This window comes from Megalops cyprinoides, chromosome 12 (genome assembly GCF_013368585.1).
Source record: "Megalops cyprinoides isolate fMegCyp1 chromosome 12, fMegCyp1.pri, whole genome shotgun sequence".
Classification (NCBI taxonomy): Eukaryota; Metazoa; Chordata; class Actinopteri; order Elopiformes; family Megalopidae; genus Megalops; species Megalops cyprinoides.
In genome coordinates, this window is record NC_050594.1 from 13,264,274 (window position 1) to 13,279,274 (window position 15,001).

Consider the following 15,001-nt stretch of genomic DNA (forward strand, 5'->3'; position numbering starts at 1 on the left):
TAGTGATTCAGCTAAATGACGGCTGCTATACGACAACAGGGAATTCATTCTATTGACCCCTTGACCCATGCTGCTTCTATGACACAGTGGCCTAGCCTGCCATACCCAGTATTGCCAGTAGGAGGGGAAGCTGCAAAGAGTGCATGTTAAGTCCAGAAAACACTAACAAGCAAAAAGACAGGGATAGTACCTGGTACAAGGATCTGCTGTTGCATCACTGAAATGCCAAAACACATACCACAGCAATCTTCCCCTAAAGGCGTCACACATAGCCACATGATTCAGCTCCTGTGTACCCTCTTTTGGCAGTCTTTTTCCTTTGCTTGGCTCTGGATATTGCATTGCAAAAGCACCGCAGGTGACACTCTGTACACTTAATTTTACATGGTGGTGCAATACAGGGCTAATAAAATCAGGAAACATAAAATGTTAGTGTATATAAACTTTTGATGTATAATGATGATCATTCAACAATAATTACATTTGCCGCTGAATTTTTTCACAATTTGTCCACCAAGGGGATGTTGATTGCCTTAATATACGTGTGCACCATTGTAAGATGGTAATGTGGAATGAATGGAGTATCATCATGTGCTTTTGGTAGCTATGCAAAGGGCAGTTTGCTGGTCTTTGGCATCAGAGTGCAATTGTGCTCAGTTGAAGTAAATACAGACAATGAAAAACAGACACAGATGTTCACCAATGAGAGTTCTCAGACATGTCTTTGGGGTGGATTGCACATTTTCAACAGTCTGACCATGTTAGCAAAACACAGTCAATACACTGAACCAAAGTTTGTAGCCGATGGATTTATGGAGGCTGTTTTATTTGTGGAATTTAATGTAACAACCACTCTTCTGTCTTCATTAAAGACTTCAGTTCAATTCAATTTTATTTGTACGGCACTTTTTATACAGGGAATTTGACACAATGCAGCTTTACAGAGATCCTGGGATAGAACCTCCAAGACCAAGCCTATGCTGATACTTTCAAAGAAAAACTCCCCAGCTAAAGCGGAAACATTGAGCAGAACCGGGCATATCAGTGGGCACACAAGTTAGCCTCTCAGAATTCAAGGCCGTACTATCGTACCGGCCAGAGCCGTTGAGTTGTTTTTTCTACCGCTCTGGTACCGGGTAGTCACTGGATATAAAGCATTAGTTTTCATGCTTTGTCTGTGTGTCCCCCTTGTGTTCGATTTCGGGACATCGCATGGTAAAACCAACCGCACTGTATATCTCACAGTATACGAATACCGCACCCTGTGTTGCCGAGGAAAATATCGCTAATATTAATTTGCAAATGAAGACAAATTAACAATAAGGCCCTTCCTCTATCCTATTCTAAGGGGCAAACCACGACAGCGTTCAAAGTGTATGGTGTATATAGTATTGGAACAATGCGACCGGATAGTAATCCAGATCCAACAGCCGTTTAATCATTTCCCTCTACTAGTGCTCCTTCGTAAGACACCTGTTGCTGATAGACTGACCTGAATTTATACTTCTGACCCCTTCACTTGTTGCTTAGATGATCCATACATGTGTACTGACAGAAAATCCGTCATCCGAGTCGTAAATTAAACTGTACTCTAACACGAAAAAATAACAGGAGCACTTTTTAAAAACACAGTATGTGCCTGATATAGCTAACCATGTCTTTTGCTCTATGAACGGGAATCGTCTAATTGTGTTGCCAGTACAAACAACCTTGCATTTAAAAACAACAGAAAATAATATCCGATTTTTGTAAATATTTATCTAATCTAATTTAATCCTGTAATTAAAACAGGAATGTTCGCCGTGGTCGCAAGCTATAGCTACAATATAACAACTGGCGTTGCTAGCCTGCTTTTTTCCCACCCGAGAAATCGACCACAGAACTTTGCCTTACCCACAGCAACCCACAGCTGTGCGGAAATGACACAGCAGGCGAGTACCGTCACGTCACGCGAGAGGGCACAGACAAGAAAAAACACGGCGGACACTAACACGGACAACACTCATCCGTGTACAAAAACACTGGAATATTAGCCGGAGACATGTTATTTGCATGCTAAACTAGTTTAGAAGACCGCCTGAAATTGCCAAGGTGAGTTTTCAACTATATACGGCTATTTTTGCCAGCAGTGAACCAAGAGAGGGGGGAAAAACTCGTCCGGGGATATTTTTCTTGCCGCGTCACGCAATAAGAATTCCTCTAAAAAATAAAAGCCGTGAGAACATGGGCGTGGGCTGAGTTTTTTAACTGTCACATTTCAGTAGACTGTTCGTTTTGACAACTGAAGCCCGAAGTTTTGTGGAAGGTGTAAAAACTAGGACAGAAAGAGGTACATCTCCTTTCCAGGTTGTTGTGGTTCGTGGGTTGCTAGTGGAAGAATGAGGAAGTGGAGTGGTCGGGAGTCTGGCGAGTTTCAGGAGCGCGTGAGGTAGACACGGAGTCACAGCGCCTCCTGAACGCGCCTGGCGAGTTGATATATTGCATCCACAGAAACAAACTTTTTAGTAAACCTAAAATAAGCACAGTGCACGATTGTTTCAAGTCGTCATTAATTACATCGTTCACAAATTTAGACTTGTGCTGTTTTCACACAAAATATGTAATATCCATCAAATGTGACTGATCATGGTCAGCACGAGCGTGGTGCATGCGTGCTCAGTGTTAACTCTCACAAGAGAACATGAAGGTTGGCATTTAGTTATGAACGTTGTCCAGTGAGCTTATGTTTCATTTTCTAGGAGATGAATTCCTCTGAGTATGTTGAAAACTCGGATGGGGAGACATCAGAGAAAGGTGAGACTGCGTCACAGTTTTCACCAGCTTTTAGAGATGTTCATTTTGTTCTCCTGATTAGTCTAAAACATGTCAGATTGTGGTATTTGATTGGATTGATTATAATCATGCTGATATAATGGGAAGATTTGCAGTGAAATAAGGACATTAGTGTGACTTAGACAGGTACACAGCTTGTAACCCAAAAGTTGTGGGTTTGACTCTCAGGTGGGGCACTCCTGTTGCTCTCTTAAGCAAGGTGCTTAATCTGAATTGCTGCAGTAAATATCCAGCAGTGTGAATGGAGATATAATTAGGTCTGGATAAGGGCATCTGCTAAGCAAAAAACTAATGTAATTAATTGTAATTACAGTGTACCCTGTGTGAGAATATCGGGTCATGTCCTTTCATTACTATTGAATAATTGGTAGACTTTCTTATCCAAGGACTTTCAGAACTAGCAGATTCAAGTGAAGATCGCATATGGTGCCAAGTGCGTTGTCAGTCAGAAATACTAAAACAACTAAACAAATTAACTGTGCAATAGCTTGGGGTCACAGGCTGCAGGACCATGAATAAAGCCTCCCTAAATTTTAGAATAATATGAGTTATATATGGTATTTGGAAATGAAAAGTAAATACTGACTTAATGTGGAAGGAAGCTTTTGTGAGTGGGAGTGTCCTATATTCTTTCTTGTTTTATTTGGCAGAGAGAGTATCTTTGTGTCGTGTGAAGACCGAAAGAGAGACAGAGGATCATGGCAGCTGTGACGGGACTGGGAGCCCCAGAGGAAGGGTGCTGGGCGGTGCTACTGACGGCTCTGGCAAGCGGGCCGCTGCGCAGATTGGCTCAGATGGGCTGAATGCAGAACCGGACCAGTTCAGCGCCACAAAACGAGTGAAGGTGTCTACAGAGGTGAGATAACAGAATGGAACTCAGAGATGTGTACAGTATTTCACTTTACAATTACTGTAAATGCACAGTGGACCTAAAACTGAGTAAAACGTAAGGTTGGAAAGACTGTAGCAGAAAATTAGGGATTGTGCTTGACAGTTTTCTAATTTGATCCATGCTTGCTGTAATTCACACTCTCTCTCTCTCTCTCTCACACACACACACACACACAACATGTATGACTAAACGGGGTAAAGAAAATCTATTTCTTCTCTGTGATCTCATCAAAATAAACTTTTCAGAGAATGTAACCATGAGCATTTCACAGTATAATCGGCATAATACTTGCCTAAGATATAATTTCAGTAATGACAGTTGACTTTGTCTTTTAGATATGTAAACTGATTACTTATGTGTTGTTTTACAGCTGTTTTCTATCATGTAAAAAGAATGGCTTGAATAAAAAATGCATGTGAGCTGTTGGGAGTGATGTGAAGTTGTCCATTATAAGTATACTTTAGCAGCAGCTCTTGAATGGGGCATAGAGGATGCGAAAAACTTTAAACTGTCATCCCCCTGGTCTTCATTGATTTTTTTTGTGTTTATGAAGCTTGCCAATTTTATTAAGGATGATGCATCAGTAGATTATTTATTTTTTGTGTAATTTTGTGTAATGTTATAATTGAAATGATTTAATATGTTATACATAAAGGTAACAGTAACACATTAAACACAAAAGTAAAAAGGAATCAGCTGCTTGCCAATAGCTAATTTTGACATAATTGGCCAGCTTGTTAATCACAAAATAACAGTAACAGATCGATGGTGCTTTTGGTTCAGCGATAAAGCTATAATAACATTGACTGTTTATCATTAATATTACATACTCCCTTATTTAGTGCTTCAGTAAACTGAATCTCTGTGCACGAAAATTACAGATTTGTTTTCAGTCTTTAAGGCTGCTGCAGGTCTGAGACAGTGTTTCTGTGTTGTGACTCTGCAGGGGATGAGAACAGGGGAGTACCTACAGGACAGAGGCCTTGATCACCCTGCCAGGGCTCGCCCTGCTGGCCTGATGTCACCAGTCGAGAACAAGGACGCCTCTCAGGAGAAGACAATAGCGTCTTACAGGAAGCCCCTGTACAGCATCTCTCACAGAATCATCGAGAAGAAGGCCGCGTCGGGGCTGGATCAGCACACCCTGCATGAGGCTGGAGGCCGGACGAGCTACAACAGTCACCTGTTCCCGCGGCTCAGCAGTGGGGAGCAGAACAGGTGTGAGCCGAGCCCCGCCATGGCCTTCAGCACCGCCGAAAACGACTCCAACCTCTACCCGCTGATCGAGAAGATGTTCTTCATCCTCAACACCCTCAACTCCAGCATGACCCAGTTGCACAGCAAGGTGGACCTGCTCTCACTGGAGGTGACCCGCATCAAGAAGCGGATCAACCCCTCCGAGCAGGTGGCCGAGTTCCAGCCGCCGCCCGAGTACCAGCTTACGAGCGAGGAGCTGAGGCAGCTGACGGAGCAGACCTCCTCGGCCGGGGAGCTGGGCTGCCGGCTGCTGGTGCAGCTCTTCCCAGAGCTCTTCACCACTGAGTACAGCCGCAGCTGCAACGCCTGCGGCATGGCCAACAAGAGGACGCTCGACTCGCTGCACCTGCAGCTGATCCGCAACTATGTGGAGGTCTGCTTCCCGCTGGTCAAGAACGGCAACGCTTGGCAGGTCGAGTGCCTGCCACAAATCAACGACTTCTTTAACCACTTTTGGGCACAGAAGGATATGGAGAGCGGGCAGGCATGCGGGAAGAGGACTCCGGGGAGCCTGGGGTTCGAGGTGGACCAGAATCAGGCCTGTCACTATATCGATGAGGAAGGGCAGGACGAGAGCCTTTCACTCGAGTCCAGTGAGAACAACAACAATGGCAACGTGGTGTCAGACCTGGTTTTTGACGCTCAGGAGGTGGGGGAGGATCTTGATGACCTCTCCTCCCCTGGAGAGTTTGCCGTTTTCCTCATGCACCGGCTTTTCCCCGAGGTCTTTGAGGAAGGGAAGATGCCAGAGGGATATAACTGCTACTCGAATGCGGGCAAGCTGATCCTGGATTCAGACAGGCTGGAGATTATCCGCAAGTACATGGAGGCTAACTTTCCTGACGTTCAGGAGGACAGCTGGCTGAAGCTGTGTGTTCAACGAATGGAGGAGGTGCTGGAAAGCGCCCACAGCAACGGAAGCGAGCCTGAGATTGTCCGCGACGACAGCTACGACTCCAACAGCCTGCCCGATGACGTGTCCATCGTGAAGGTTGGTGACATTTGCGACTATGAGAGGCCAGGCCGCAAGTCAAAAAAGACATCACTGGTGCCGATCGACTTCGACAAGATCGATATCCCGCCTCCGGATTTTGATGTGCCCCAGGAGTATCTGCTCTCAAAGGAGCAGCTCAGGAACATTTACGAGAGCAGTCTGTCGATCGGAAACTTCGCCTCCCGCCTGCTGGTGCTAATGTTTCCAGAGCTCTTCACCTACGAGAACACGCGAAAGCACTACAACTGCAGCGGCTCCCTGGGCAAGAAGCAGCTGGACCCCATCCGGATCAACCTGATCCGGCACTACGTACAGCTGCTCTACCCGCGGGCTAAGAACGACCGGGTCTGGACCCTGGAGTTTGTGGGAAAGCTGGATGAGCGGTGCCGGCGGAGGGACACAGAGCAACGGCGTTCCTACCAGCAGCAGCGCAAAGTGTATGCTCCAGACCCCGAGCCCGAGGCCCAGGACTTCAGCACCGCCTGCCAGCTGGGTCAGCTTGGTACCGAGCGCTTTAAGGACGACTTTGAGATCCCGCCACTGCCGCCGGAGAAGAGCAGCAAAGACTTCTGCAAGATCCCGCTGGAGGAGCTGGTCGTGGCCACCCCGGACTTTCCCGTGCCTTCCGTCTACCTGCTGTCTGACTCCGAGGTCCGGGAGATCGTCCAGCAAAGCCTGTCCGTGGGGAACTTTGCGGCCCGGCTGCTGGTCCGCCTCTTCCCCGAACTCTTCACCCAGGAGAACCTGCGGCTCCAGTACAACCACTCCGGTGCCTGCAACAAGAAGCAGCTGGACCCGGTGCGCTTGCGGCTGATCCGGCACTATGTTGAGGCAGTGTACCCCGTGGACAAGATGGAGGAGGTGTGGCACTACGAGTGCGTGCCCAGCATTGATGAGCGCTGCCGCCGGCCAAACCGCAAGAAGTGCGACATCCTGAAGAAGGCCAAGAGGTCCAGCACCGTGTCGTATCTATGAGACTGCTTGTCCGGCAGTGTCTGTCACAAACATGTATTATTTGCACAAGTTATTATTATTTTTTTAAAAATCTGCATAAGCTGAAGAGAATGGACTAAACCTTTACAAAAATGTCCTATTGAATGAGGTGAGGTTACTTTTATGCTAATTATTACATGAATCAGTAGGATTTATTTACTTGCTCTGTAGGACATATTTGTAAAATTAGTTATAACACCAGACATTATAGTTTGTTAGAGGCCACTATAAGAGTTTATTTATATAAATATATATATATATATATGCCAAAATAATATTGTAGGCAATTCTAACCTTTAATTGGAGTATCCCACGTGCTAATATGTTAGCCTTAAGGACAGAGATACCTGTAAATATTACAAATGCAAATAAAATGCATTGAAATTTTATGATGAATAGAATAGACCAGGGACATGGAAAGTCCTGGTTTTTAGTATTCCAGATATCAAAATTCAAATATCAGACTAACTTCACGTCTTATCTAGATATAGCAGCCACTTTTATATGTTGCTCCAATTCAGTCAAAATAATCAAATCATTTTTTGTCTCAGAATTGATTTGGGTACTGAAGTGTTCAACTGTTTTGGTGGATTTTTAATCATTATCTCCTCTGTAAGGCTGGTTTTACAGGGGAGATGTTTTTAACTAGTTGCATCCACAGTGCACCTTGAGTTAATCTCTGTTGGGAGGGATATTCCTTTGTGGTAACATTCAGGACACGAGAAAATAAATTAAGTTGGCTAGCAAATGTGATTTAAACATGAGTCCAGTGTAATTCACATTCAGAATGAATAGGAACAAAGCTTGATTTGGAACTGCAGGCAGTAATCACCATGCATAAACAGAAGTTATGTTGGACATTGTTGTCAAATTCCATTCTAATAATTTATGGTAGTATAATAAAATGATTAATTGAATGACCGTTTTAAATCAATAGTTAATGTATTGATGGGAGGCCATACCGTCGAATTACTCACCAAAAATGTTGAACACTGTGTAAACAGTACTGTTGCCCTTAAACTCAGCAGAGTGAAAACACTTTGTCACACAAGCAGGCCTAGGAAGGTGCCTAGTTGTGGATGAGAGCAGTATTACTTTCTAATAGGTGAATAAGCTACAGTTGTGTTTAGGCAGTGGGAACTTACTGGGGCCTGTGAATCTTCCACTGTGCAGAGAACGAGGGGTTGTGTTCTTGTCGTGCAGGCTTTCTGAAGAGTCTGTGATAGCTCTGTCGGGTGGCGTAAATTCTCTATGCCTGCCAAATTTAGCTGACCCACACATCACAAATGTCAGCCAATCTGCAGAATTCTGAATGCAGAAGTTACTAAATAGTGTAAGAGGGATGCAAAGAGCCTCATATAGGATTGGTGCATACGGTAGCGCCACCCAGGGGTGAACGTGTGAATAACACTAAGAAACAGCTACAACTCATCAGTCCAAAACCGAGAACTGTCTGAGAATTTCAGCAACAATAATGTAGCCAGGAGTTCAACTTTGTACACGTTCACGGCAGTGCCGTCATCCTGAGTCACCCACCAATCACAAGGCAGATGTGCGTCACATGGAGCATGAGGGGTGGGGTAAAGTTTAAATTTGACCCTGGGGGGGGTCAAATTTAACAGATTTAACAAGACATGGGATGACTTACAGCTGAGTTCCATTGCTGTTTATTCTGCTCCAGTAAAGCCACCATGAACAGTGATTAATCTACATGCATTTCAAGCATTGGTTGACAAATTGAAATAAAACCCTATAAAACGATGGAAAGTGTTTACATACTGACTAGTAGGCCGCTGTACTCTTTCTGCCTTGCTCTGACTGAATCCATCTGCCTCAGTCGCTTTGATTCTGAAGCTGCGGTACAACTTTGTCACAGCAAATTAGTTTGTTTAGTAAACTTTTTAAAAGCATGTATTTGGTTTTGTGTCTTCATTTAATGTGGATACGATCCAGTGGGAAAACAGTGGGATCAGGGGGTTCAGGGTGATATACTGAAACCACACGCAATATATTCGGTATTGGAAACACTTGCTTTATTGCTCTCCCGTCAGGCTTACAGAGCATCATTTTGCAAATATACTGAAAAACATTACCAAGTTCATACATCTTCTTGCAACTACAGAATGACTATCACAGTTATAAGGGGTATACTAGTAAAATAAGCACACCTAAGTACAGATACAATGAAAATGTCCACATTTCCAGGATTTGCTTTAAGAATAAAGCCATAATGTCATAGATCAACAGCACCAAAAAAGGTAGTCTGTGGAAAAACAGAGTGTAAGAAGGTTGGAAAAAAGGGGAATGTGAAAATTTATACCACAACTAAAGCCTGGGTATTGACCTCAGCTGACATGCACCTTCATGACAACCTGGACATCTTTAATCATGGTGTCCAGATTTTCTATTTACTTGAACCATTCTGAATTAATTTTGCGTTGATAATCCAGGGCAACCCCCCCCCCCCCCCCCCCCCCAAACACTGTTCCATGTCAAACCAAGACAGGTTATTCTGTAAAGGCTGCACTCAAATTTTTACACATAAACTTTTCTGAATGAGTTCCATTTGCTTAACTCAGACTCATAAGCCCAGACTATATTTTCGGTTCTCACAGCTATAAAATTAACAGAAGGACACAAGCAGTTAAGGATTTGAACCGGGGGGTATCCTCTAGTTGGGAGGTTCTTATTTGCACTGGCTACTGGCTTTGGTGTTAAATAGTGCTTCAGAGCACTGTCAAATTTGCAAGTTTCTAAGATTGCCTAAGCCTTTGTTCTTCCACAACTGCTGCAAGTGAATGATTACCTTATTCACACTTTGTCCTGTTACCACACTTTCAAACTAAGTACTGAAAGCTTTTCTGAATATCTGTTCAAGTGCTGGATTCATGGACAACTGATGTTTCAGTTTGTCAAAACACTATGAGTCAAACCTCTGTTTTTACAAATATTTCCACAACGCCATGACACTATGGCATCTTCACCATTACCACCTTGACCCATAATCTCTTGCAGCCTACTCATAACTGTGATAAACACATTCTACAGAAAACAAACCCCATTTGTACCTTTTAGCTCAAGGCCACTGACACACCCATGTAGTACATCTTAAAAGACAAGTACAAAATGTACTTTCCATCTGTCTGAAAAACAGACTGAATCCTGGGATGTTCCAGCATCAGCCACACAAGCTGCAATGCAACACTCGCCCACTCTGCGCAGCATGGTGTCTGGAGTCAGCATGACAGAGTCCCGCAGGCCAGCACGAGTGCTTACTGCTTGTAGGCCTCCTGCTTGGGGAGCTTCAAGTTTTTCCAGCGTCTCAGGATTACCTTGTACTTCTCAGCATCCTTTGTCTCTCCCGTTACCTTCTTGAAGATGATTCTCATGAGTGTTACTGTGTCTGTCTCACTGTTTTCCTCCAGCACCAGGTCCAGTGTGTCCCCTACTTTGACCTGCATTAAGAGAACGGAAAAATCACAAGAATTCCCACCTGTGACAGAATATGATCCTCTGTATAATCACATGGCTGGAATCAGGGGTCAAGAAAGAAAAATTAAAACAAAACAGCCAATTTCATGGGCCCTTAAAACACCCTCCAGTTCACTAAATTACTTCATTCATTTACCCAACAGCCATACAATCATACAGCCTTGTGTCCAATAGGCACCTCTCACATCAACAACCTATGCACTCATACAGGAGCGGTGAAATAACACAAATGCAAATGCAATCCTTGCATACAGCCAATGGTACAGCCAATGGCTGTTTTTTTTTTTTACACATGTCACATATCACTACCGCAGCATGGGTGCTCACTGAAGGATAGGTACCACTATGCTGACATCATTTGAGCAAATTTCACACGCCTGGGGAATCACAGGGGGTGAGTGGTGAGATGAGAAACCACTTTTGACTGATTTTGTCCACACACTAGTTAAACCCAGATATCCACATTGTTTTTTGATAATTGAACAGCATGTGTATGATGCAATTAGCAAAGATTGACTGATGAAGTTTACTTGCAAAAAAGCCAAGGTTTATTATATTTTACAGACTGACTGACACTTTCTTTTTTGCCATTAGCAAAGTCACAATGCAATTATTGGCCGATTAGGTATTTTTATCCGATTAGGTATTTTTATTGCCACTGTGATTATTATGTTGTCATACTACACGTCACAAGCATTTATTATCATTTTCTTTGAGCAATGTTCCCTTCCCAAATAACTGACAAACTGATATGTTTTAGAGGAGAGAAAGGGACCCTCTTTTAATTTGTAAAAAGTGCACACCACTCTTAACTATACTGACAAATTTGGAAAAAGTAGTTTCATTTATGACACAGACTGTGTCTGTATTTGCCACATCAAGTAAGTCGTATCGAATTGCTGAAAATCACACACGCATCAGTAGTGTGAGATCCCCCTACAAACTACTGACAGATTTCCTCTTGAAAGACATAGCACCAATTGATTAATTGCCCTTACCTTGATTGATGGTTATAAACCTGCATCCCACACATCCCTAATACAAGCTCAAATCTGTTATTACTACTATTGTTATACATCCTATGAAGGAAAGATGACCACTCACCGTTTTACTTTTCTTGATAAGCTTCTGACCGTTGAGCCTCAGCTTGTTGCTGTAGAAAGCATCTTCAACTTTGCTACAAAATGAAAACAAACCAAATATCAGCAGGCACCAGTGCAGATGAATGGCATATAGAATGAAGCCTGTTTCCCTAGGATATTTCTGATCCACACTGCTGCCTTCATCTCCACTGCTTCTCACTGTCACCACACTGCTACTCAGACCACTGCTTCACACTGCTTCTCCAATTGTGTTATCTTTCCCCTGGCACATTTTTTTCCCATTCAACAAAGCTTACCCATCTTCAACACTCACTTTCGTGCCATGTCCAGGCCAGCCTTCATAATGAGGTCATAGCGAAAGGACTGCACTGATTTCTCCAGGTCTTTGTAATCTTTTGGTAGACCAGGGTCATCCGGTAGTTCATCTTCATAGTCACTGGCTTCTGGGTCATCCTCGTCATCGTCCTCATCCTCCTCCTGTATGGGCTTTTTGCCTCTTTTCTTTGAGCCTTTTCCGCTTTTGAACCTCACCAAGACTGAAGACCAGTTCTGAGACAAACCCCATACATGAGGAACCAAGCGCATCCATGGTGTCATCGGTGAGGGGGAACTCCGGAAGTGGCACACAGGCAACACCCTCGGGACTGAACCTGAGGGGCCGGTGCTGCATACGCCATGACTGGAAGTGTCCTTCAGCGAGGAAGTCAGTGCCAATATCCGTCTCAGCGCGTGTACCCTCAATCCCCGCATGGCATCCCCTACTAATAACGACAAAACCACTCATAAAAAAACTTTGCATTTGTACAGCAAGACATTTCTGGATTCTGCATAGAACTCTAGAAATCGAGACGTTATCGATTTTTTTCCCAAATCAGCTAAATACGCAGCAAATGTTTCCTGGTTTGTACCATGCAGACAGTCCATTCGCCAAGCTCCTACCTCACCTGTTTTTGCATGTAACTCCTTAAATAGCTACCAGCATCTTTGGTAAAATCAAGTATTTGACGAAGAAAGCTAGTCAGCTAATCAAATCCCTCAAATCTGCAACATGTGTACAAGGGTGTAATATACACCTATAAAATTTGCTACCCAATTAACAGATCGAATTTAAACCAGGTAGACCGCTTTTACGGCAACCTGTCACCCCAATGTACGCTTACCAGGGGCGTTTCTAGCTACTGAAAAGATCAGGGCCGAGTCAAGTTTGCCTGGGTTTTGTCTTTTTGTTTTTGAAGGGAGATCGGCATCCGTAGGTTGGGGAGGTTATATCTATCCTTATAATAAATAAATATTATCACACCTTCGGACGCTGCAAGTCAAGTTCCGCTCTGTTACACAGTCTGTTGTTTTGCTAGAAACACCTCCTTTTAGGGGCAAAAATATTCGGGACTACGCTTAAAATATTCAGGGCTATACCCCCGAATGATCGGACCTACCTACCGGACTTCCCTAGATCTAACTAGCTTTGCTTTCTTCATTCCGTAGCAAAGGGAAAGTCGGTCTAAGAGTGGCCACCAGATGACAACATCTGGTGCAGCCAACCAGCTAGTCTAACACTAAAGGTAATGTAGCTTGCCAGTTAACCTAACGTTAGTGCTACTAGCCAGCAAGTCTAGCTAACAACAATAATGGTGTACATGGAGACTAATTAGCCATATTTTATTGTGTTTCAGTTCGACGACGTTGCTCACATACCTCAATTATTTTAAAAAATACTACTTATAAAATGTCACCAAACCTTTTATTTTGGAGTGGGTCTTGTGCATGTAGTTAATGTTAGACAGTTATTCGTTCATGAGCGGGAAGAGTTATGAATGGACACACACAGTTGTCGTGAGGGTTTGGTTAAAGTTCGCATGCTAGCTACTTAGATTGGTATAAACTGTACTACAAACAGTAGTTGCAACTAGCTACCTAACGATTACCGGCCACAGTGTGAAAACTGCAAATGAGGGCGCTATTAACGTTCTAAATCTGAATTCATCATCTACTTATTTTATGCAACGCCCACGAATGTCTGTCTTGGCTGACATTATTCACAGTCCATATACACATACCTTTATATTTTGCTGGCTCTCGTCTTCATTCACCCTGCTCTTTCACCTTGGGAAACAACGTGCTAGGGACCAGAGGAAGCCTTGCAGACAAAAGCTAACTCGCTATGTCGATTCGTCTTGAAACAAGGAGAGGCACTTTAAGAGAGCGCCCTCTAGAGAAGCAATTGTGAAAATACTACCATTTCACATTACTTTCGCGTTCAAAGCTCAGTACCAAAATAATTATGGTCAGTTGTTTTAAGTTATCAGAACAGTGTTTCAAGTTCGTAAGTCAGACGTCAATGAGCAGTTGATCATTTAAACTATTCACAGACTGAGCATGTTTAAAGGGCAAAATACACCTCGTATACGCTTTACGTTGCGATTTTTTCACAAAACTATGTAGGCCGAATTACCATTTTAAAATCTTACGTTTCAGATGTACGTCTGATAAATGAAACGTAGCCTACAAGGTCTGTCTTTAAATGAAATTCCACTGACATTGCTTGCAATATGAAGATCAATAACAAGAGGTCGCTATAAGACTAAGAACGTGTAGAGTTGCATTTATTCTTCACACAGGTGGTAGCAAACATGGTGATTTTTCATTAAAATTCTCAGAGAATTATATTCCTCAGCCCGAAAAAAAAAAAAAAAAATTCACTACCTTTAGCCACTCGATTATAAATTCCTTATGCGTTTGATATATCTAGTGTCATCTTTGCTTATTAATCTCTGATCATTTTTTGAAAAAAAAAAAAAAACCACAAAAAGGAAAGTTTAAAAAACAGAAAAAAGTTAGAGAAGCATATTCCACACAATACTTTCACCACATTAGAATTGTTAGAACTATTCAACGGAAATCATGCGAATCCGAATGGACTACGTAGGCGTTTCTTGTTTCCAACCACCTCCCGTCCTTCTGGAAAATACCAATTTGTCGACAACATGACAAATATACTGTTATTTAATTCCATCAAATCATTTTAAATACACGGGTGTCATTCTTTATCCGCGTTAGTACAGTTTTTGGAAACATGGCAGACGGCTTCGTAAAGATGTTTACTGATAATTAGTAGATACTATATCTCTCCTATCAGAGAGCAGGTAATTTAGGGGTGCGCCCCTGGCTACGTCACATGTCAGTCATTGATGCTGATATAAAACTCCCTCTGAACGGCAACCGCCTGATTACAGCCGAAGAGCGCAGTGTTGGAGCAGTTTTCACAAACTATAATTTGGCCAAACGTTATCAGCAAAATGACTAAAATGACCGCTGCTTACCTTGGAGTGCTGGTGCTTGCCACATATTTTTCAACACAGGTATGATTGCCGCTGTTCGTTCTTTTTCTTCTTCTATGAGTCTTTTACTGCCCAGATATTTAGCTAACCTAATTTGGTT

General features: G+C 43.1%; 2 protein-coding genes across 2 annotated transcripts; one reads left to right on the forward strand and one right to left on the reverse strand.

The window, feature by feature from the left end:
* Positions 1–1,982: 1,982 nt before the first annotated feature.
* Positions 1,983–7,185, forward strand: bend3 (BEN domain containing 3). Its single transcript, XM_036542618.1, has 4 exons — positions 1,983–2,091; positions 2,739–2,793; positions 3,483–3,688; positions 4,671–7,185. The coding sequence occupies exons 2-4, from the start codon at positions 2,742–2,744 to the stop codon at positions 6,948–6,950; spliced, it is 2,538 nt and encodes an 845-aa protein (XP_036398511.1). The 5' UTR covers positions 1,983–2,091; positions 2,739–2,741; the 3' UTR covers positions 6,951–7,185.
* Positions 7,186–9,444: 2,259 nt separating this feature from the next.
* On the reverse strand, positions 9,445–13,704 carry mtres1 (mitochondrial transcription rescue factor 1). The gene is made up of 4 exons (XM_036542440.1): positions 13,621–13,704; positions 11,877–12,324; positions 11,565–11,637; positions 9,445–10,423 (listed from the first exon to the last, which is right to left on the reverse strand). Exons 2-4 carry the CDS (start codon positions 12,311–12,313, stop codon positions 10,241–10,243), a joined length of 693 nt encoding a protein of 230 aa, XP_036398333.1. The 5' UTR covers positions 12,314–12,324; positions 13,621–13,704; the 3' UTR covers positions 9,445–10,240.
* Between the last annotated feature and the right edge of the window lie 1,297 nt (positions 13,705–15,001).